The sequence below is a fragment of the Quercus robur genome, chromosome 2 (assembly GCF_932294415.1).
Source record: "Quercus robur chromosome 2, dhQueRobu3.1, whole genome shotgun sequence".
NCBI classification, from domain to species: Eukaryota; Viridiplantae; Streptophyta; class Magnoliopsida; order Fagales; family Fagaceae; genus Quercus; species Quercus robur.
The window spans coordinates 7,483,725-7,509,773 of record NC_065535.1 but is presented as its reverse complement, the minus strand read 5'-3'; the positions used below and the strand labels follow the sequence as shown (position 1 = coordinate 7,509,773).

At 36.3% G+C, this 26,049-nt stretch overlaps 1 protein-coding gene across 1 annotated transcript; it reads left to right on the top strand.

The window, feature by feature from the left end:
• The first annotated feature begins 1,773 nt into the window (after positions 1–1,773).
• On the top strand, positions 1,774–25,589 carry LOC126694173 (uncharacterized). The gene is made up of 5 exons (XM_050390259.1): positions 1,774–1,846; positions 19,959–20,115; positions 21,370–21,620; positions 24,354–24,728; positions 25,267–25,589. The coding sequence occupies exons 2-5, from the start codon at positions 19,974–19,976 to the stop codon at positions 25,339–25,341; spliced, it is 843 nt and encodes a 280-aa protein (XP_050246216.1). The 5' UTR covers positions 1,774–1,846; positions 19,959–19,973; the 3' UTR covers positions 25,342–25,589.
• Positions 25,590–26,049: the final 460 nt, after the last annotated feature.

Below are 26,049 nucleotides of genomic sequence, written 5' to 3'. Positions count from 1 at the left end.
ATGGAAGATATCCCACCACACTTCTTGGCTGTTTATCAAGCCAACTTAGTTTTGATTCTTTAATAAAATCATCAACTTTCTTCTCGGAAAATAAGCTCAAAAAAAGTTTTTTTTTAGAAAAAAAAACATAAAAACTTACCCTTTTTTAAGTCACTTATAAAAGCACACCTCACATGATTCAATGGATACACACCCACATGATTACCTTGAACATTAGTACACTTGATTGCCACACCCCCCAACACATACACAGAGACCCCAACTGGAGCCAATCAGTGAAGAAGCTGTCAAACCCATATGACTCTACTGTGTACAGTACTAATCCCCATAGTTTTTTTTTTTTTTTTTAGTTTCTTATATTTATTTATTTTTATTTCAAACCCAAAGCTGGCCCCTTTGTTCTTCTTCTACTTCTCTACACTGTAACCACCACTCCTCTTCACACCCCCTGTCCCACCTCTCCTTCTCTACACTCTTCCCCACAAAAGTCTTTTGGAAAATTATTAAATTCCTAAATCCTAACTATAAATTAGTACATATCTTTCTTAAGAAATTATCTCTAATTCGTTATTCATCATCATTATGTGTATTTTATTAATATTCATATACCGCTAAATTATAGGGTTCGGAACTTCTTACTAGTATCTTGAGGTAACTTTTAAAAGATTTTTCTTCATAATAATTCAGTGTGCGTGAAACGAGAGACTGAATACCTTGTTTGTTAAAAAATATATATATGGGTTAATTATTATTTTTTTAAATTGTTTATTATGAATAAGTTACTTTTGTTATATTTGGAAAAAATTATTTAAAAATTAGTACTAATAATAATAATTTAAAAAAAACAATTTAGTTTTTTTCAAAAAATTTGTTTCAATAACAATTTTGTTTTAGTAGTAATATTTTCAATAGCCCAAATAATGGGAAGAATTTTGAAGTGGTTGGATCACATCTCATTTATGGCATGATACCCTTCAAACAACACAAATTAATACCCTAGACTAGAGTTTGACTTTTTCGACTGCAAATTATTAAGAAGGATGCTTTGGCAGTTTGGCTTTTCTTAATTAGAGGATCTATTAGCTTTAGCCGTGTCTAGTCCAAACAAAGATGATTTCTCCCTTGTGATTTGTTTGAACTATTGTTGTATTATGTATAGTCATTGATGGTTGCATTAAGGTTACTTTCAAATAATGGGAAAGATGTGGATTCCATAGACATCAAACCTACAAAATCCTAGGAAGTTAAATGATTATCGTATATATATTTTATTCATTAATTTATTCTCTATCATCGACCTGTGAGATTTCTTCAATTCTCTTTAGTCAAGGAGCAAGGAAAGTTGCGAGAGAGTAGAGGGATGACTATTGCAGTTCTGAAAAATTTGTAGCCATACCATTCATTTGCTTTGTTTTGATGGGTTAGTTTTGAAACTATCCTAATGGGATTGAACTGAAAACCTTGTGAAACATAGCATTCAATAGCTTTGTTTTGGTGGATTAAATTTGAAACTATTCTAATTGGAATGGGTCCAAACACTTATAACATGTTTTTTAAAGTAATATCTAATTTTAATAACTCAGCTTATATATAACCATTTCATTTTTCCTATCAAGATACCTTAGCTTATCAATATGAATAATTTATTCTTCGTAGCACAAACTCGTATGTTGTTTCTAGATATGATTCCTTTGTGACTCACTCTCAGCTAAATTGCTTTGAAGTGAGTCTTGTTTAAAAATTAACTTAGGTTTATATATATTCTTTTCTTGTTGGCAAATTGCAAAAAGAAGAGGCACTATAAGTTTGTGTGATCAAAGCAAGTGAAGTTGGTGAAAGACTTAAGGTTTGCTCTTTCTCTCTGTGTGTGTGTGTGTGTGTGTGCTTGTGGTGGGTTGTTGATTGGGGCAAGCAGGTGGCTTGCATGGAGTAATAAGGTGGTTTTAGCTGATATTGGGAGTGTTGACTGTTTTGTGTAATATTGGATGATTGTTGTTGAGTTGTTTTTATTTGATTAATTCATTTTAAAGGCTTCTCTCTATCTTTTTCACACATATGGAACGCTAGAATGGAATTGCATATTTAAAGAGATGTCCATTCCTAAAGAATATTGCTAGTAATGATGTTATAATTACCAAATGTATTGATAACTTCTCTATGCATTTAAATTCATTGTTTGATTAGGAACATAGCTAAAAGTGAATGAGTAAAGATGATTGTTGTTGAGTTGTTTTTATTTGATTAATTCATTTTAAGGGCTTCTCTCTATCTTTTTCACACATATGGAATGCTAAAATGGAATTGCATATTTAAAGAGATGTCCATTCCTAAAGAATATTGCTAGTAATGATGTTATAATTACCAAATGTATTGATAACTTCTCTATGTGAAAGTTTAAAAACGTGTACAAAACACCTTTGAACGTTTAGACCCCCAAATTACAACTTAACCAATACAAGCAATATGTCAAACAACTAGTGTGCGGAAACATAACACATGCTATAATACGAAATTGGTTAAAGACTATCTAAGCCATAACAAAATAAAACCACAGCAGATAATAAAAAGGCAAAGATAGAGAGGAAGGAAGATGCAAACACAAAGACAACACGTGATGTGTTATCGAAGAGGAAACCGAAGTCCTCGGCGAAAAACCTCTCCGCCGCCCTCCAAGCGGTAAAAAATCCACTAGAAAATACAGTTGGGATACAAGGACAGCAATAGACCTTCCAAGCCTAATCTACCCAGTGCACCTAAGCCCTCCAAGCTTCTTGCTCCAACGAGGTTACGCCGAACTTTTTTCTTTTCTAGCTTCCCGGATTCCGCTACTAGACCGTAGCATCAACCAATGAAGATTGGTTCCTTCCTAACTGCTTCCCAGAAATCCAAACAATTGTCTCACAATGATGATGATGGTGAGAACCAGGTTTGGTATAATGCCTCTCAAGGATTTGACAATGGAGAGGAAGAGAGTAGAGGAATTTGAAGAGACTTTAAGGTATAGATTGTGGGTGAAACAATCTTGTTTTTCTTTAGGGTTTTTCTCTCAAAATTCTCTCTGGAAACTCTCTTTCAATCGTGGGTAAAAGGGGTATTTATACTGGAGTGGGAGAGGAATGTGAAACCTTACAATCTCCCCCTTTGGCTATTCCGTGACAAAACCCTAAAACAGACTCTAGACTTAACATGTGAGTTGGGAACAGTTGAACAAAACTCACTCACACCTAACTCTAGAAGCTGTGAAGCACTTGAATCATATGAACATAATACTCCTGAAACACAACAATACACCATGATCATTGTAAGCAGAAAATTATAAATGCATATGAAACAGGCAATATGTGATCAAGCAAAGATGGAGTTAATAAACAAACCATGGCTTGATCAACCAAGTGAACACCACAAGGTATTGATCATAGTGCTCATTCACACTTGGAATGAACACAAGGACATACAAGTTAACAAGCACAAGGCAAGACACTTGTATGCTCAACACTCAACCAATGCATAGCACACAAGGCATATGCATCTAGGAACAATCCTACAAGGGCACAAGAGTGACAGTACATAAACCAAAATGCAGAACATTTAGATTAAAGTACTGATTTCAACATAGCATAAAGTCTGCACTAAGCAAGGTACATACCATAAAGCCTACAAACTATGCATAAAACAATAACCCTAAAAGCTTACAAAAGCACATGGGTACAAAACAAAAACATCCTGAATAACATCATCAACATATATTAAAGTTTAAACCAAGAGAATAAGTTAAGAGTTAGGAACATCTATACACCAAAACACAGTGTATCAAAACCATAAAAACACTAAAAGTACCCAACAAACATAAACCTAAAACCATAAGTTTAGAAGATACGACTAAAAACAAAAGTATGACAAAAGTATGTGTGTACTCCCCCTATCACTATGCACACTTCCCTTTGAACTTTTCTCTCCCTTACTGAATGCTCTCCCCCTTTTTGTCACGAATAGCTAAAGACTCTCGTCCAACTTTCGTTGAATCTCATCTAGTTGATTCTCCATAGTCTCGAGGCGCATTTGGACATGGTTGTTTGTGGAGTAGAGAAGTGCCACAAGCTCATCAACGCGTTTCTGAATATGCTCAAGTACACTGCCGACTCTGTCAGTATGAGGAGCAGTTTGTGCTTGCGGAATACCAGCCGGTGAAGCTTCAGGAACAGCACGTGATGCAGATGTGGTATGTGCAGGTGTCTCTAAGTCAGGGGCAGATGGAGTAACCGGAGAGATGTGAGCACTTCTTGGTGATTTAGAGGAGTGACTTCTGCTCGCTTGAAGAGTGAACAAGGAAATGGGACGTTGACGAGTCAACATTTTACCATCTGCAGGAGGAATAATGCCTGCATGAAGAATGAGCTTCATGACGAGACTGCAAAATGGAATAATTCCTCGAGCTGCAGATCGACACGCGGTCTTCCTCAAGGTGTAGTAGATGTGAGCACATATATCAATGGGGGCTCCTGTAATGAGGTCACACAGAAATAGAGCTCTCCCAAGATTGATGAATGTAGTGTTGGACAGTGGGTAGAGATTGGTGAACATGATCAACTTCAGTGTGGTCAGCTCAGGTACAAACTTTGCGGTGCTGATGGATGTTCCTGCACTGGATACTTCATGATCGTGTCCTAGGATTTGTAAAATTTCTCCAACCTCTGGATTTCGTTCATCATAAGGAGTTAAATTCACATTCTGAGGTCTGGTGATGCTGAGAAGATCTGCGATGGAGTCTGGGGTAACACTAAACTCTGTTCCTTTGACCCAGAAAATGAGTTGAGGTCCAAGATCAGTTGCATTGGAGAAGCATTCTTTGACCAGCTCATCCATTGGATCATCAAAGTTCCCGAACAAGTTTGCCCAATCTCGATTCTCAAAGATTCGAGGGATGAAAGTGGTCCCTAAAGTGTTGAACTCTACCACCCGTTCCACTATAGTGGTTGACTTGTCAAACACATTTGAGTAGGCGTGTGAGTTAAGCGGAAGTCTGAACCTATCCTCATTTGGATCTTGAGATGCCTGAGATGATAGACGAGTCCTTTTAGCAACTGGTGTTGCTGGTTCGTCAGCAACAATGTCTTTACCCCTGGAAGATCGACGAGACATCTGCAAGAGAACAGGCCAACAGAAAAGAACCAAACAACAATACCCCACAAGATGATTGTCAACAAGATTCAGTGTAAACAATATTTCAATATATAAACACAAACTGAAGATAGTGCAGACCCAACCAAAACTTCCAACAATACACAGAAGCACAAACTAACACGTGCATCAAAATTGGTGATAGTGCACCAAGACATAGATAGACAGCATAACTAACAAAACTGTCATTGAGACAGGTTAACATGACCATGAAATGTAATTAGATACAGCATTTGAATATTTAGAGCAGATAACATAATTCACTCCATCAGAGACATGGACAAGGGGAAAATATTTCAACATGAAGAAACCAAACATCCACACTGGAGCACGTGGTTGAGAGACATACATTATGTTATCATAACAACTCAGTAACCAAAACCAAACACCAACATCAATACTCAAGCAAGTGTAATGAGTAAGTCAAATAGACACCAAACCCATTTCAGAAAAGATTCTCAGATTCAATAATAGGCAAAAATCAGAACAATGAAAAACACATTGTGACTGCTCAGCATGGAAACAGGTGAGAACAATATCAAACAAGACACTCCATACCCATTACACAAAGAGATAAGTATAACGAATACAATACCAGTCCAAACAGTAACAGAAATATGCAGGAAAAAGAAAATGAGATTGAGAAAGCAAAACCCATACCTTTTCTTGATGATTTGGATAAGAAATGAAGCACCAATGAGGTTCGAAAAATGGATTCACGAAGTGTTTGGAAGGAAAAAAACAGTTTAAAGAGAAGATGAACAGTTACAAAAGTTCGAGGGAAAACTGAAAGAGGTTTAAAAACTGCTCCTGTATCTGCCAAACACGCGATTTTCGCGACTTGATTAAGTCGCCACACAGTCGCCAGCTCAAGCCGCCAAAGCACTCAAGAACAAAATTTTGAAAAATTTTTCTAAGTGTTTTTCGCGACTGGAAGGTCTACCCGCGAGTGAGTCGCGAGCTGAGCCGCGAAAATCTCTGAGTGAACCTCGCGACTGGACCTTCCACTCGCGAACAAGTCGCCAAAAATGACCAGCGAAGATGCGACTGAGGCTCGCGACTTGAAATACCCGCGACTGAGCCGCCAAAACAGGGCAAAACAGTATTTTTGAAATTTTCAGATTTTTCAAACAAAATACTTTCCAAAAACACCTAAAACACTCAAAAATCTTTTTGTGCTTGAATTAACAAAGATTGAGCATGTGAAAACATATTTTATCAAGTACAATCACACAAATGAATATGGCATTTATTGAACATAAACTTGTGTGTTGTGTGTGGATACCAACAATGAGATAGTCCTTCGTCTAGTGTGAAGCTTCAATGATCAATTCAACCAAGGCATACACAATTAGCACTAGATCATGTGACCAATCACAATTATAGAAATATGTATATATGACCTCCCACACATCTTGATAACATAACTTGGAGCTTTTCATTTGACTCCACTTTCAATCATAACATTTGATCTTCTTGAGGCAATCATCTCTCATTGTGAGAGTGATATATGACATTTCACTTTAAAGAACAGGCCTTTGGCCTTTTTGAATTAACATTCACTTGAATATGAGGTCGCTTACCCTTTTTCCTAGTCAAATACTAGAATGTACGACAGGCTTTTGCAGCTCAATATCTCTTTTCATTTGGAGATTTACATTTGGTGAGCTCTTTTTAGCAAAACAAAAAATAAAAAGTGGGAAGATATATAGACACAAGTCTATGCATGTCTCAAGATCAACATAACCATTCACTAATCATTCATGACAAGTTTGAAGATCTATTTACAACAATCACATAGATTTCAAGATTTTTCCCACAGTGATATGAGTGCATGAAAACAAGCAATGCTCGAAAATGCACAAAGCCATTAGCACAAAGGTACAAGGCAAAACAAGTTTTAAGACAAAAACTCAACAAAGTCAATCAAGCTTTTTGATTTTCTAATTTTTATGTGATTTTTGGATTTTTGACACAAGAAACAAAAAGATTGATAAAACAAAATTAAAAATATTCACAAGAAGACAAGCAAACAACCATCATCAAAAACAGCAAACTAATCAAACAAACATAGTCACAAAGCATAGGAAGTATTAATGCATGGACATGTTATAATGCTTATGCATGAGTACCCTTTTTCACCCACACGTCACTTGCGTTTGGGGTGATTTCCTTATAGGATTGGGTACGGGAGTTAGGGCTTTCAAACCTTCGTGAGAAGCTTTCCAAGCAGTTGGTGAAAGCACCAATCATCTTCATCACGTTCATCATTCCGGGATCTCCATTCTGATCTCTAGATTGATCTCCTGCCCAAATTCTCCTATCAATTCTGGGTCCTCCTGACCTTTGAGGAGTTGCACTGTTCTTTGCTCTCGGCTTTTGGCAATTTGGTCGAGTATACCCTTGAAGTCCGCAATAATGGCACACATAGTTTCCTCTAGGACCTCTTTGTGGTCGTGGACGCGACTTGGCACGGGATTCTGACCTTCCCACAGACTGATTACGATGATTCAGCATCCGTTGGTCCACCACATTCTTCTTCTCCTCCACCTCGAGCTTCTCACCAGTAGGGTCAGCTACAACTGGATCTTTGGCCTTTACAAACTTCACTTCTTTAGTGACATTTCCAGATGAACTACTTCCTCCGGTATATCCCAATCCGGATTTGTCTGAAAAGCTCTTTTGAGATGATATAACATCATCTAGCTTCTTGGTGGTGACCCTCTCTATTTTAACATTCGCTTGCACAACCTCATTCTCAAGAAATCTCACTTTTGTGTAAGTTTCGGACAACTCACCATTCAGTGTTTCTATCTCACATTTGGCCTCCCTATATCGAATTAAGAGACTTTTGTAGTCCTCCTCAGCCTTCTTCATTTTTCTCACAGCAGCCTTGGCCACCCTTGTATATTCACCCGACTTCTCCAAGAGTGAGTTATAATTCTCTTGAAGATTTGCTGTGCTTTCATCTTCTTCAGCTTCTGATTCTTCAACAATTCCTAGTGACTCATCATCACTATGTTCTCCAAGGTCTCGTACAAGCAGATTTAACTCATCCGAAGACTCAACATGTGCAATAGTCATAAAAGCTGAATAGTTCCCCTCTCCATCACAGCTCTCTTCAGATTCTGAGTCAGACGAATCCGAGTCACTCAAGGTCGTGGCATACACTTTGCCTTTCGATTTCAAATAATTCGGACATTCCTTCTTAAAGTGTCCATGCCCGTTACATTCAAAACAAGTGACACCTTGTGTGGGTTGGGATTCTTTTCCATCTTTCTTTTTGAAATCCCTCTTCTCCCTTCCAGAACTTTGGAATTTTCTTTTATCATCAAATTTGCCATTATTTTTGAATTTCAAAAACTTTCTGAAATTTTTGACAAGGTAGGCTACATCTTTGTCAACCACATCTTCTCCCGATGAGTCTTGATCTTCCACCTTCTCATTAATGGTCTTTAGAGCAAGGGATTTACTCTTCCGTTGATTGGGCAGCGACATCTCATAAGTCTGCAGAGAACCAACCAGCTCCTGCACTTTGATGTCGTCAAGGTCCTTGCTCTCTTCAATGGCTGTCACTTTAGCACGAAAACTTTCCGGCAATGATCGAAGGATCTTCCTTACAATCTTTGAGTCCTCCGTTTTCTCCCCCAAGTTAAATTTACTGACAACCACCTCATTTAGTTTCCCATAGAAAGAGTCAAAAGACTCATCCTCACTCATTTTAAGCTCCTCAAACCGAGTGGTCAGCATTTGTAACTTGGTGTCTTTCACTTTCTTCGTGCCTTCATAAGTGGTTTCCAGAATCTCCCATGCTTCTTTGGCAATGGTAATGTGAGAAATCCTGTGAAATTCATCTAGAGACACACCACAGAAAATAGCATTGAGTGCTTTACTGTTAGCATTAGATGCAGCAAGTGCTGCCTTATCCCATATGGATTTGGCTGCCTCAGGTTTGGTCCAACCAATCTCAACAGCATCCCAAACGGATTCATCAATAGAACACAGAAAAGCTCTCATACGAACCTTCCAAAAAGCATAATTACTACCATCAAAATATGGAGGTGCATTTAGGGATTGAGACCTATCCATCTCAAAAGGGAGTCAAGGATCACACAATGGTAATGAAACCAACAGCAGTGTACCCGCTCTGATACCAATTGAAAGTTCAAAAACGTGTACAAAACACCTTTGAACGTTTAGACCCCCAAAATACAACTTAACCAACTCAAGCAATATGTCAAACAACTAGTGTGCGGAAACTTAACACATGCTATAATATGAAATTGGTTATAAACTATCTAAGCCATAACAAAATAAAACCACAGCAGATAATGTAAAGGCAAAGATAGAGAGGAAGGAAGATGCAAACACACAGACAACACGCGATGTGTTATCGAAGAGGAAACCGAAGTCCTCGGCGAAAAACCTCTCCGCCGCCCTCCAAGCGGTAATCAATCCACTAGAAAATACAGTTGGGATACAAGGACAGCAATAGACCCTCCAAGCCTAATCTACCCAGTGCACCTAAGCCCTCCAAGCTTCTTGCTCCAACGAGGTTGCGCCGAACCTTTTTCTTTTCTAGCTTCCCGGATTCCGCTACTAGACCGTAGTATCAACCAATGAAGATTGGCTCCTTCCTAACTGCTTCCCAGAACTCCAAACAACTGTCTCACAGAGATGATAATGGTGAGAACCAGGTTTGGTATAGTGCCTCTCAAGGATTTGACAATGGAGAGGAAGAGAGTAAGGGAATTTGAAGAGACTCTAAGGTATAGATTGTGGGTGAAGCAATCTAGTTTTTCTTTAGGGTTTCTCTCTCAAAATTCTCTCTGGAAGCTCTCTTTCAATCGTGGGTTAAAGGGGTATTTATACTGGAGTGGGAGAGGAATGTGAAACGTCAGGTTTTTACAAAACAGGGGTGGCTCGCGGCTTAACCTCGCGGCTTGACCAAGTCACGAGATCCAGTCGCGAGTTAACCGTATGGCCAGTTGTCCTGTTTTGTCCTGTAGTGCTCCAGCTAGCATGACTGTTCATCTTCCAGCATGCTTGGCACGTGTGCAGCTTCTGGCGGCTTGCAGCCGCGAGTCCACCCGCGAGTCCCAGCCGCGAGTCTCTGTTTTCTTACACACTCTTGAGCAAACTTCACTCTATCTCACTCACTACCCTTACAACAAACCCACCTAAATACAGGGTTACTAAATGCTGAATTACAAGCAAATTTGGCACGGAATAAAGCCAATTAGATGGTTGAATAAATTCAACCTTACAGTAGTGATCACAGTGCTCATTCACACTTGGAATGAACACAAGGACATACAAGTTAACAAGCACAAGGCAAGACACTTGTATGCTCAACACTCAACCAATGCATAACACACAAGGCATATGCATCTAGGAACAATCCTACAAGGGCACAAGAGTGACAGTACATAAACCAAAATGCAGAACATTTAGATTAAAGTACTGATTTCAACATTGCATAAAGGTTGCATTAAGCAAGGTACATACCATAAAGCCTACAAACTATGTATAAAACATTAACCCTAAAAGCTTACAAAAGCACATGGGTACAAACACATTATATTGAATAAAAACTTAAACAATATAAACTAAAAGTGCATAAAGTTTCTCCCCTTCAAAGTGATGAGAAGCTGTGATGCACTTGGAACATATATACTTGTAACCTGAAACACTTGCACAAAACACATTAGACCCTCAAGGTAAAGCAAGTAATAAATGGACAAGTATAATGTAACAAGCAAATTGCGATTAAGTAAACATGATGTAAAACATATGAGCAACTTGATCAAACACAAAAACAGTCATATAGAAATGACTACAATGAACACATAGCAAAGCAATTGATCATCCGAACATGCATTCAATGAAGCACAATAGCATAAGGAAGTATGCATGTCCAAAGCACAAACATGATGCAATGAGAACAACAAAGCATAACTCAAAGCACCATAAAGCCAACAAGAAAACAAACATAACAAAGTTTTCTAGTTAACACAATGTCTTCTCCCCCTTGGTATATGCATCTCCCCTATGGAATATCTCTCCCCCTACAAATGTGCATGAGAAATAGAATTTCTCCCCCTAAGGATGTGCACAAGAGTCATATAGAAATGACAAAATACTCCGAAATATTCTCTAGAGTATACTCTCCCCCTTTTTGTCAGGAATAGACAAAGGGTCAAGGAGAAAAGAGGGCAAGAGATGAATGAACGAACAATGATAATGATGCATGAGGGGTGCAAGATGAAAGAGAAAATGAAGCTCAATCCTAAGACAAAGTAACATGCTACAAAGCATAAGGTAAGCATGACATGCTAGGATGAAGAAATAAGGTAAAGACCAATGCATGACAAAGGTAGCAAAGGTGTGTGCAAGAGGTGGCTAAGTGCAATGCATGACCAATGCATGAAAAATGCACATGTGGGGCAAAGTGTACTAAATACACAACCAACGAACCAAACATGTTCCTAATGAGGAAACATGAGAAACCCCAAAGTTTGGTACTCATCGGAGTCCAAACAAGCGAGAAAATGTCTAAGAGGCATTTTATCAAACACCTAGTATGCACACTATGAACAATAATGTGAAACAATGCATGAACATCATGAAAATCACCCTTAATACATGTTCTTTCTGCCACAAGGGGCCAACAACCAATGCAAATCAACAAAAGAAACCAATCCCATGAAGAAATTTGACAACAATTAAGTTTTCCCAATCCCTATTATAAAAATCCCAACCAAGAGCACAAAACTCTCCAAAACATAATCTAAGGATCAAAATCAATGAAAAGAGTTTATAAATACCTTAGAGATGTTAATGGATTGAAAAACCATTCAAATTGGTTGGGTTTTGATGTAAAAATATTGAAAGAGGGGTTTTAGAGAGGATGGGAGAGGTTTAAAACAAGTTTCCAGCGAAAAAAAGCTCTTTAAAAAGCTGATTCTGGGCGTCTCGCGACTGGCGAGTCGCGAGCCAAGTTGCGAGTGAGCCGCGAAACCTCTCTGTATGAACTCGTAGCTTAAACTTGCGGCTTGCAAGCCGCCAAACCGAGTAGCCAAAACTGGCAGCTTGCTGGCAGCTCACGCAAGTAGCCAAAATGAGTGGCCAAAAATTCTGACACTTGTTTTTCAAAACAGAACATGTTTAAACATTGAAAAACAAAGTAAGCACTAAACATAAACACAAAAAGTGATAAAAATAACTTCCAAAAACATATAAAATGATCAAAAATATTTTTGGATTAATCCATATAAGATTGAGCACACACACGTCACATTTAGACAAGTACAATCTAACAAATGAATAAGACATTCATTGAACATAAGACAAGTGTGTTATGTGTGTGTATCAAATGTGGAATAGTCCTTAGTCTAGAGTGAAGCTTCAATGATCAATTCAATCAAGTCATACACAACTAGTACTAAGTCAAGTGGTCTATCTCAATTATAGAAGTGAACATATATGACCTCCCACAAGAAAATGATTACATAAGATTGAAGCTTTTCATTTGGCTTCTTACAATTCATAGCATTTGATCATTTTGAATCAATACAACTCATTTTGAGCAATACATCTCATTTTTGAGATTGATGCCTGAAATTTTTGATATTTCAATTTGATGAACAAGCCTTTGGCTTTTTGGGCATCATACATTTTCATATAAGTCGCTTTCCCTTTTTCCTAGTCGAATACTAGTATGTGCGACGGCTTTTGTAACTCATTATCTCTTTACATTTTGAGATTTACATTTATTGAGCTCTTTAAGCAATAAAAATAAAAGAGTGGGAAGAGATATAAGCACAAGTCTACGCATGTATCAAAACCAACATGACTATTGACAAATCATTCATAACAAGCTTGAAGATCGATTTACAACAATTACACAAAGATGTCAAGATTTTTCCCACAAAGATATAAGTGCAAAAATAACAAGCTAAGCTCGTAAATGCACAAAGCCATTTGTACAAAGGTACAAGGCCAAACTCACATGTGATATGTGCTCAAACATATACGATCAAACTTTTTGAATTTTTCACTTTTTATGTGGTTTTGGATTTTTTACTCACACAAAGCAGAAACATAAAAGTAAGATCAAGAACAAAACAATGCATACAAATAAATGCAAGATGCACAAAATGCATGATGATATGACATTTAATGCAAGAAGGGTCCTACAAAGATCGAAAGAATTAGATCAAGGACCAAAAAGAGCACAAGCTTAACCATATGAACCCTTCCTCATCCAAACGGAACGATTGTTTGGAATGAGTGTCTCAAGAGAAGCGAGACGAGGGTTGGAAGAATGAGAACCGGGGATGCACATAGTCAAGGAGTTAAGAGCATTAAACATTTTCTTTAACAACATGCTATTTTCACTCAAAACCGGTTTACTCTTTTTAGCACAACTTCCAAAAAACTCAAGTTTTTCTTTTCTTTTAATTCTTTTAAAAGCATGAAACTTAGAGCATTGAGGTCTTAGATGACCAAAGGCACCACAATGGTGACAAACAATGTGTTTAGGTCCACTAGGCTTTTTGGGAAGGGATCTAGCAACATGGTTTTGTTCCCTCTTCAACTTATGACATTGAGGTCTTATATGACCAATCATACCGCAGTGGTGGCAAGTTGGAACAAACTTAGATCCATTCAAAACCTTAGGTTGAGACCTAAACGAAGGCTTTGACTTAACAACCTTTCTCTCCACCTTTTGATTTCTTTTATGTGGAGGAATGTACACCGATTTGTCCTTTAAGGTAGAACACACACTAGGCACAAAATCGAGTACCACAACATGATTGCAACAAATATTTTCATCATTTTTAACAGTAGGTTTAGCAATCAAACACTTGGCATGCATCTTAAGAGATTCATTTTCACATTTAAGATCATCAACAAGTTTGTTAGACAAAACAAGTTTAGCATCCAAGTCCATATTCAAACATTCAAACTCTTTCAGCTTTTCAAGAGAAATTTCAGCAAGTTTTTTATATTTCTCAACCAATTTGTTGGATTCATTGAGCTTAGCAATCAAATCATCATTTTCACAAAATAACTTGCTTAAATTCTTTTGAAACTTCTTAGCATTTTTCTTCAAAAGTTTGTCAACAAGACCCATAGATTCAAATAACATGTCATCACACTTATGAGGATTAACTCTCATAGAGGCATTTTCACAAACACGTGGCATGTTACATTCATCACCAACCAAATCATGCAAAGAGGCATACAAAGCACAATCCATGGCAAATAAACACAAGGGGTCAAAGATCACACTTAGGTATTTAAACCACAACAAGTGTACCCGCTCTGATACCAATTGAAAGTTCAAAAACGTGTACAAAACACCTTTGAACGTTTAGACCCCCAAATTACAATTTAACCAATACAAGCAATATGTCAAACAACTAGTGTACGGAAACTTAACACATGCTATAATACAAAATTGGTTAAAGACTATCTAAGCCATAACAAAATAAAACCACAGCAGATAATAAAAAGGCAAAGATAGAGAGGAAGGAAGATGCAAACACAAAGACAACACGCGATGTGTTATCGAAGAGGAAACCGAAGTCCTCGGCGAAAAACCTCTCCGCCGCCCTCCAAACGGTAAACAATCCACTAGAAAATACAGTTGGGATACAAGGACAGCAATAGACCCTCCAAGCCTAATCTACCCAGTGCACCTAAGCCCTCCAAGCTTCTTGCTCCAACGAGGTTGCGCTGAACCTTTTTCTTTTCTAGCTTCCCGGATTCCGCTACTAGACTGTAGCATCAACCAATAAAGATTGGTTCCTTCCTAACTGCTTCCCAGAAATCCAAACAACTGTCTCACAGTGATGATGATGGTGAGAACCAGGTTTGGTATAATGTCTCTCAAGGATTTGACAATGGAGAGGAAGAGAGTAGAGGAATTTGAAGAGACTCTAAGGTATAGATTGTGGGTGAAACAATCTTGTTTTTCTTTAGGGTTTCTCTCTCAAAATTCTCTCTGGAAGCTCTCTTTCAATCGTGGGTAAAAGGGGTATTTATACTGGAGTGGGAGAGGAATGTGAAACATCAGGTTTTACAAAACAGGGGTGGCTTGACCTCGCGGCTTGACTAAGTCGCGAGATCCAGTCGTGAGTTAACCGTATGGTCAGTTGTCCTGTTTTGTCCTGTAGTGCTCCAGCTAGCATGATTGTTCATCTTCCAGCATGTTTGGCACGTGTGCTGCTTCTGGCGGCTTGCAGCCGCGAGTCACCCGCGAGTCCCAGCCGCGAGTCTCTATTTTCTTGCACACTCTTGAGCAATCTTCACTCTATCTCACTCACTACCCTTACAACAAACCCACCTAAATACAGGGTTACTAAATGCTGAATTACAAGCAAATTTGGCACGGAATAAAGCCAATTAGATGGTTGAATAAATTCAACCTTACACTATGCATTTAAATTCATTGTTTGATTAGGAACATAGCTAAAAGTGAATGATTAAAGATGATTTGTTTCTTAAATTAAAGTGAAATTGTGTAAATGAAATGTATGTTAACTCTTGATTTGTGTTTTCATGAAATCACATTAAAGGTATTTCTTGTAAATCACTTTATAGCAACGGATAAGAGTTGGATGAAAAGTACCAATAGAAGGTCACAAGAATATTTAGATGGAGTTCAACAGTTTCTGAATTTCGCATCTAACCATGCATACCCGGATGGAACAATTTCATGTCCATGTAAAAAATGCGTGCATACGAATTCGTGGCCTATAGATGTTGTACAGGCTCACTTAGTGTCAAAAGGGATTTGTAGGGGTTATAACCCTTGGGGTTTTAATGGGGAAATATCATCTGCGAAGACTTCTACTGAAATTTCTAGTAGTCATGTCCAAGAAAACCCAATAGAGTATGCCGATCTTCGTGACATGTTGCATGACATGTTCCCCATACAAGATATGGCATCTGTGCCAATGGAAGAAGTCCCTAGTGTGCAACAACCCACAGAAGGTCCTGCAAAAGGTCCTAATGAAGATGCACTTAAGTTTATGAAATTGCTTGAAGATGCTAATCAACCTTGTTATGAAGGTTGTAAGTATTTTAGCAAATTGTTAGCCATTGTGCATTTGTATCACATGAAGTGTCTTAATGGTTGGACTAACAAATCATTTACCATGTTGCTGGAATTTTTGCTTGATTTTCTTCCTTCAAATTCTAAGTTGCCAAAAGATTATTATGAGGCTAAGAAGATTATTAAAGATCTGGGCTTGAGTTATGAGAAGATTCATGCTTGTCCTAAAGATTGTGTTTTATATTGGAAGGAGAATGCCAACCTTGAAGCTTGTCCAAATTGTAACCTTTCAAGATGGGAAAGTAATGAGTCTAAAGGTCAACAAAGTACTAATGCTTCCTCCAAGAAAAGAAAAAAGAAAGCTACAAAGATTCTACGATGGTTCCCTTTAAAGCCAAGATTGCAACGACTATTTATGTCTCCTGAAACAGCCAATCATATGAAGTGGCATGCCAATGGTCGTGTGAATGACGGGTTAATGAGACATCCTGCTAATTCTGAAGCTTGGATGTCATTTGACTGTAAGTACGTAGAGTTCTCATCCGAACCTCGTAATGTGAGGCTTGGATTAGCAGCTGATGGATTCAACCCGTATGGAAATATGAGTACTACTCATAGTACATGACCTGTCATTTTGATCCCATACAATCTCCCTCCATGGATGTGTATGAAAAGATCTTATTTCATGCTATCATTATTGATTCCTGGTCTAACCTCACCTGGGAACGATATTGATGTTTTCTTACAACCCCTAGTAGAAGAATTGAAGGAGTTATGGGATGTTGGAGTAGAAATGTTTGATGTGTCTTCCAAAAAATCATTCCAAATGCATGCTGCATTATTGTGGACCATAAATTATTTTCCTGCATATGGTGATATCTCGGGTTGGAGTACCAAAGGTTCTCTTGCATGTCCTTCTTGTAACTATGATAAACAATCTCGTTGGTTAAGATATGGAAGGAAATTTAGTTACATTGGACATAGGCGATTCTTGGATAGTGATCATAGATTCCATAAGCAAAAAAAATCATTTGATGGGAATATTGATAAGAGATTAACTCCTATTACAACATCCGGAGGGGAAATCATGTTACAAACGGATGCTGTAGCCGATCATGTGTTTGGGAAGAAAAAAGTTAATTTGACCAATAAAAGAAAAAGAGGGGAGGAATCCTTAACTGTGTGGAAGAAGAGAAGTATATTTTTCACCTTGTCTTATTGGGAGTACCATGTGTTGCGTCACAATCTTGATGTGATGCATATTGAGAAGAATGTAGTTGATAATATAATTGGCACATTATTGAACTTGGATGGCAAGACAAAGGATAACTTGAAGGCACGCCAAGATTTAAAAGATATGGGTATAAGAAGTGAACTTCACTTGAAAAAGGTTGGGAATTATCAGACATGTATGCCACATCTTGCTACCATATGAATGCTAGTGAAAAAGATGGTTTTCTGCAAGTTTTGAAAGATGTAAGAGTGCCAGATGAATATTCTTCAAACATCTCACGTTACGTTAAACTCAAAGAACGCAAGATTAGTGGGATGAAGAGCCATGATAATCACATCTTAATGTAGCAGTTTTTTCCAATAGCAATACGTGGATATTTGCCCCCTGAAGTGAGTAGGCATTTAATTGACTTATCTTGTTTCTTTAGGGAGATATGTTCCAAAGTACTAAATGTGGAGGAACTTGGGGCTCTTGAGAAGAGAATTGCAGTGACATTGTGTGAGTTGGAAAAGATATTCTCTCCCTCTTTCTTTACAATGATGGTACATGTAGTCATGCATTTGGCTAGCAAAGCCAAAGTTGCTGGTCCAGTTCATTATCGTTGGATATATCCCATAGAGAAGTAACACATATAGGAACTTGGTCTATTTGTTTATTTGTTTTTTTTTTTTTTTTTTTTTTAAACTTACCAATTTCCCGTTGTTGATCTTGGGTTTTCCAATAGGTACTTGTCAAGGCTTAAGTCTTACGTGCATAATAAAACTTATCCAGAAGGCTCCATTGCAGAAGGGTATATAGCAGAGGAATGCTTAACATTCTGTTCACACTATTTTAAATTTGTTGAAACTGTATTTAATCGACCTGTAAGGAATGTTAAGGAATCCATGGGTGCAGTGGTGAGCATTACACTAGATTCAAATTCATGGATCCAAGCACATCGTTATGTGCTATTCAATTGTGAAGAAATCACCCCATTTCGCGAGTAAGTGATATGTCCTTGCGTATCCTTTAACGACATTCCAATGCAATACTCTAGCTTAACACTAACACGTTTGTGTACATAGTGAACATATAGCAGAGATTAAGGCTGGTTTCCCTTCTCATGTGACTGATGATGTTATTCAAAAGCAGCACATAGAGAAATTCTGCAACTAGTTTAGGGAATATGTAAGTAAAGCATATATACATATATAGCACTATTTTCGGTTGTAACACTTTAGATAGCATACTTATAACAAAAAATTTTCTCTATAATAGGTGATGTCAATGGATGCCTCTAAGAAAAAGGAAATCTCTGATAAAGTTAGATGGCTTGCTCGATATCCAGATAATGAAGCAAAACGGTTCAAGCGTTATGTTATAAACGGTTTGAAGTTTCGCACCAAAGATTTTGAGGCAACTAGGAAAACTCAAAATAGTGGAGTTTGTGTTGTTACTGAAGGTGATGCTACTTATTATGGTGTACTAATCGATATTATTGAGTTGAACTACTCTGACAAGTATCGATATGTATTATTCAAATGTCAATGGGCTGATGTTATTAGTGGGAGAGATGCAAAAAAGATGAGTTTGGATTTCCCCTTGTCAATTTTTCAAGATTGATACACACAGGTGATCAACTGATTGATGAACCTTATGTATTAGCGTCTCAAGCTTTGCAAATGTTTTATGTGGAGGATGTGAGACATAAAGATTGGGTGGTAGTGGTCAGAACCAAACCTAGGGAGGCGTTTGATGTTGGTATTCAAGCTTTAGATGATGATGATGATGATGATGAAGTAGATACATATATGGAGAATGTCTCTTATAATGTAACTACTGATGATGCATGTGATGATGTAAATGACAACCATGCTTGGGCTCGAGTTGATGAAGAAGGAACCATTTATGATACACCGTTGATTAGTGAGGATGAATTTCTTGAACAAGACTTTATCGATGATGAAGAGCTTAGTGATGATGTTTATGAGTCTAATGACGATGAGTCCAATGATGATGGATCCAATGATGATGAGTCTAGTGATGATGACTAGGTTGTGCCCCTTCTTGCACATTCTTTAACGAAATTCATTATTGCTTAATAGGGAAAAAAAGAAAAGAAAAGAAAAAAGGTATTTTTAACACCTAACTGAGTTGTTTTGTAACAATTTACATTGAACTTCATAGAATGGATGAATGTTAAAGTGACAAATACTAACTTTTTATTAAGTATATATTATTTTTGCTATTATGATGAACTTTATAGTAATTTTATTACATGTTTCTTAAATGGGGCTTGAAATTATTATTATTATTTTTTAAATTCCAAAACCTGTTATCTTGACTTAAGCCTACAACATTGTACTTGTTAAATTCTAATGTTGAATTATATGACTATATAAAAATTTGTGTTGTTTTAGTGTTGAAAGTAGTTGGAGTTGTTGTATTTGCAATTACTTGTACCATTACTTGTCATTGTGCTTATATACTTGTTTATTTTAGACTTTGACAGTAGAAATGGCAAGGCGAAAGGCAAATCTGCGCACACGTCCCAAGAGTGTTACATTGGAAAGAGCTTCTTCACAAGATGCGGATGAAGTGGGGGACCAAGAAATGCATGAAGCTTCTACACAAGCTTCTACACAAGTTTCTACACAAGGTATGGGCTTTTTAGTCAAAAGTTTACCATTCATATAGATGGTATGGGTAGAAGCAACTAAATATGAATATATATATGATTTGATTTGGGGAAGATCATTTGTAAATATACCTTAACCATTAAAGGAGTTTGACGAAGATTCTATTGAGTTTTGAAGAAAGGAAGCAATGAAAACTACAATGAGTGAACAAGATATGCCCCATTATTAATTGGTCAAAATCTAAATTGATGACAACTACAGCTAACCCCCACATATGTAAATTATCAATATTTTCACAAGGCATAAAGATGAGTCAATTTGATTCATAAATGTTTAAGTCTAGATCATGAGAGAGAATAAGTTTTGAAATCTCACATTGGCTAGAAAAAAATTATAAGAATGTGCATTATTTTAAATAATTAGGAGTAGGAAGTTATTATGTTATAATTGTGATGGTAGTGTAGCTATTGTTTATGGTGTAAGTTTAATCTTGTAAGTTATCTAGTGAGAAAGTTTAGGAGACTAACTTTATTTGATGTGTTATCAGTGTAAGAACACTTTAGGTATATTGGGGATTATAACAAATTTAAATTGTGTGTGCATGTTGTGTTGCTTGCATTTATTGTTTTGCTTATTTTTCAACAATGCATTAAATTTGACTGTATCTTTCCTTTCTAGTATTTATACATCTTTTAAGCCTTATTAATGCATCATTTGCTTCAAGCTAGATCCTACCTACAGTTGCAATATTTCATGACTAAACTTGTGTGGGTTTATGTTAGGTTTACCTTTTCAAAGTAATTGCCGAATAACACCATAATATCTTGTTAATTCAATCAACATTGTAAACCAACAGGATTATATATGCAAACATAAAAAAATTATTTTGTCAAGAAGTTATTTCAAGAACAACAAAGGTATTTTTGTTTGTAGTCTGAGTTTTTTTAGATGAAATTTTCAAGGAAAACCAACTTATCATACATAGGGCATATGAGATCATGGGTCATATTCATGATACAAAATATGGTTTGCACATGCGTATTTATTTACTATTTTTTCCACATGGAGTAGAAAAAGAGAAAGTTAGGCTTACCAAGAGAGAAAAAAAATTGACTGATACCATAAATTTGATAACATTTTTTTTAATATTTCCACTGCCTCATCAAGGTTTATGCAATTACTCACATGTTGCAAAAAGAATAATAACCACCTATGTTTTAAAAGGCTAGCTTTGCATGTTTTGTTGTTTGACATTGGATATTTTCTCCTTTTAGGATCAGATGTGCAACCAGCTAAACGTGTCACTCGCGGGCCAAACAAGTACTTGGAAATTTGGGATCTTCCCGATGATCAAGAAATTGAGTTGCCACTAAATAGCATGCATCAGCCGGTTGATGAGGGGGCGAGGACTTTCACTGGTTTCTTGGGTACGATTGCACAGAAACCTCACATGTGCTCGATTAAATACCTTGACTGGAAGGCCATGCCAGAAGAACTTAAAGAAGAGTGTTGGCGTCTTGTAAAGGTATTAAAGAAGTTATAATACTTGTAATTATGACATTTTGTACTAGGTTTGACATAAGTATTTTAGGATGAAAACATTTATAATTTGATAACTCAACTATTTGATTGTAGCGAAAAATACCAAGTCCCTAATAATCCTGAGGCATATGAGGGTCTGAAGAAATTTACTTTACAAAAAATTGGGAAGGCTAAGTAATATATACCGCATTCAAGAAACAAAGCATGGGTGAAGAGCAACGGACCCAGGAAACGCATACCAGAAGATTGGAATATACTTGTTGATCATTGGTATTCTGATGATGCAGTGGTATGTTTGTTTTCGCTCTCTTTTCCATCATGGATCATACTAAAAGTAAAATAATTATTGAGAAATTGAGAGAATACATATTGGATTGCTTTCAGATAAGATTAGCTAGAACTTTTATGTGGGCTTTTTGTGAAACTGGTATATATGAGATCGAACTTGTGTTTCATATTTCATATTTGTTTCATTTGGTAGAAGTCTTGGAGTAAATGTTGGTTTGTCAAGGTTCAAAAACAAAGGCAAGTGTGTGGTGTGGAGATTTTTTTAATAGGTTCTAGCTTTCTTTTAAGATTTTTTGCTTTGACCTATAATGATTTTTCTTAAAATAAGTTAGCTTTCTTAAAAGCGCCTAGTTTTCATTTATCAAAAGTATTCATCATTAAAGCAGTACTGTTATATCAATCATTAAGCTTCTAGTCCAAATGGAAGATATAGGCATGCTATGCTCCTGTAAATGAAATAGCATGGGAAACTTGGGTCTCTTCACTTCATGATAACAGATGCTCAGCCAAAACTTATTACCTTTAGCATGCAGTTTCTCTCATTCTTTTATACCAAATGATATTTTTGAGCATTTTGGCTTTATTTAGCTAAAAGTAGCTTTAGATACTTAAAACATACTATATATAAACATGTAATTTTGTTGAATGTAGATAGAGTCAGACAAGAATAAGGACCGTCGCTCTAAATAGGATGACATACATACTGGTGGTTCGTGTGGCTATGCTATGCACGCTGCAAAAAAGGTAATAAGTATTATGACTATTTTTTAAATGATTTTGACTTCTCCTAAGTTTATGTGGAACCAATATTCATCACTACATAAATATGTTGCTCATAATGTAGGCAAAAACGGATGGACATCTTGTAGAGTGTGCAGTATTATTTCAAATTCTACATACTCTAAAAGATGGATCTGCAGTTAATCCTGTAATGAAAGAAAAAATTGTAAGTAATTTTTGCATTATAGTTAGGGGTAAACAAAGTAGGAATTCAAGAAACAATATTATAGTTTTTCCCTACAAAGTTGTCTGAAAGATGAGCTTTGTTCAAATAATTCAAGTCTTAGGTCTTGCAAAATATTGTATAACCATCATGTCTTTTTTTGACAAAAACCAAGCATAAGAAGAAATCCCATGTGGTTGTTTGAACACTTGTGTAACTATTTTGAATCAATGATAATAGTTATGAATGATTCTTTAAAATGATATCGTACTATATGAAACAATAATCATAATGTAACAATAATCATAATGTTATGAATGATTCTACCGTCAAAAAATTGAAAGATGACGAAATTTTAAAGTGATATCGTACTATATGAAACAATAATCATAATGTAATTTTTCTTTCTTTCTTTCTTTCTAGTGGCACCATATCATCTTGACAATTAGGCAACTTATCAATCTTATATATTGACATAAAGTGTAAAGATATTAATTAGTCACAACTTACATAAAGTGTAACCATATTAGGTTACTACTAATAGTGCTGTAAATTAATCTTAGAGTATATATACAACTTGCTAAGATTTTTATTACAACAATTTTAGTCATTATATACACCCCGAAACTTTGGAACACATTATGTTCTTAATATATATATATATATATATTTATATAACTTCTATTGTAAAATTTATAATTAGAATAGTCTACTACCATATGTGGGATCTACATAACAAATAGTCTCCAATTTTTAATCAAAAAAAGTAAGGTTAAAAAAAACTTTTTCAATTGTATAGAATCTTTAAACTGTATCAATCGCAGCTATTACCATTAGTGGATGTCAAAATCATGAGGGTAGTGATTAGTATATAGATCCTATGTAATAAATTATACTTGTTTTAATTTTACAATTAGTTTTAATCTTACATATATTTTGGTATTAACATATGTAATAATTAGCAATATTGTTTTTTTCTTAAGGAGATGAGTTGTGATACATTGATTTTCAAGTAGGGACAAAGCTTAAAATAGACCACATATGGGTAGTGTTTCCTCCATCGTCGGCAACAATAAAATTTAAATCCTTGAAATCTGTTTGTTTCCATTCATACGTTGACCTTATAATGCCAAAATTTTCTGGTTTCACAATCACCACATAATGGATGTATATGACTTCCTTTTTTTTTTTTTTAAGACGTTCATGTGGTGAGTTGCTTGTAGAATGTCAATTTTCTCTTAAGGGTTATTGGTTGTGGTGGCAAAGTAACACCAACAATTTTGGCACTGGTGCAATCAGTTGTGATGAGGGGGACACTAGCTTTGTGTGCATAATTTTTGCATCGTTCTGAGTTTTATTGGTGCTTGCTTGTCCTATCCTATATATATGTATATATATGTTATGGGGTCATTTTAACTATATTATTTCTAACTTTTTTTTTTTTTTTTTTTTTTTTTTGTTTTGTTTTGTTCAAACTCATATCAGGACAAAATGAAGGATTTGTTGGTTGACACTAAGAATCAATTGCAATCATCTGACACAAGTGGTAGTATTGCATGGTCAAGAGATGATGTGTTTGCCAAAGTGATGGGTAAGGAGTACAAAGGTCACATTCGTGGGGTAGGATTTGGTCCAACCCCAAGTGGTCAAAGTAGCAAGACTGCTCTCACGGACAGTGAAATACGATCAAGTCAAGCAAGGGACAACGAAGTTGCACAATTGAAGGCTTCCTTGGCTACTATGGAGGAGAAACTAGCAGGTTTTGACGAAATGAAGGAAAAAGTTAGTCAATTCGAAGAAATGGAGCAAAGAATGGCTCGCATGCTTCAACAAATGCAACAAACTACACAATGCAATCAGGTATAATAAATGACTTGAGTGTCAATTTATATGTAGTAGGAAAGGAACGTTAAATGTATGGTTGCTAATTAATATTTACTTGTGGTAATTAGCTGGAAAGATAATTACATATTTAGTAATTACATTAGCTGGAAAGATATTTATTAATTTAATAATTAGTATTTACTTGTGAATTGTGACGGTATGAATCTATTGATCTGTAACATTGATAAAGGGTGGTGAAGGAAAAAGATTTCTAGAAGCACCATGTTATTAATAGATGTTTATGGAATTATGTGGTGACACCTTTGCATCCTTTGAATTCTATATCAAGGGACCTCCCAACACCAATCATTTTGATTTGATCCCATTAGTTGTCTTGTTGTGCCTCTGCTTTGTAATTTCAGAACTAGGAAGTTGCAAAGAGAGGTGGTCCTCCCATAAAAGATCAAGAAACATGTCTTCATTTAACTTGTTCCCATTTTTTACCTTGGTAATATTTTCTTGTCATTCTATTTCATTTATACGCACTTATTAAGTAATCATACTTTGTATGTAGGATGCTCCTCTGATCGAACAATCTCTAGCTCTCCCTAAATCATCAGCCGCATCTCATCAACCAAGAAGCTTATAAGTTTTATCTTGGAGTTCTTGGACTTTTTTGTGTACAGAGAACTATGGAAGAACAACCGCATTTTTTGCAAGTGTTGAAAGATATTTTTAAACACTTTAGAATTTTGATTATAGTATTAGATTAATTTTAGCGGTTGTTTTATTCAAATGACCACATCTTTTTTTTGTTAATTTAAAGATGGTGGTTATAGACAATGTTATGTATTTGATAATATATTTCTATGTTAATATTATGTTAGTTTCAAGACATTTGTGGTGTTGTTAATTAATTACATATGTGGTATTGTGTTAGTAGAGCTAAAACTATTACAGGTCCTTTGTAACAGGTTTGTGAACCATTTATTTACTAGCAAACAGCAGTTCTAAAACCCACTGGAAAAAAAAAATACCTATAGCGGCAGTCAAAAAGCGCTGCTAAAGGTTCACATTTTACGTTTTAAATAAATACCTATAGCGGCGCTTATCGCCTGTCGCTAAAGGTTGAAACATATAGCGGCGGGAGTACATTTAGCTGTTCTGATCGATTGTCTATAGTGGCACTGTTTGCCCACTGCTAAAGGTAAGGACCAATAGCAGCAAGCATGACTCGCCGCTACAAGTACAATCTGCTGTTTTGAATGATTTTCTATAGCGGCGCTTTTTGCTCGCCGCTAAAGGTAGACACCAATAGCGGTGGGCATTACCTAGACGCTAAAAGTCAATCCCATGA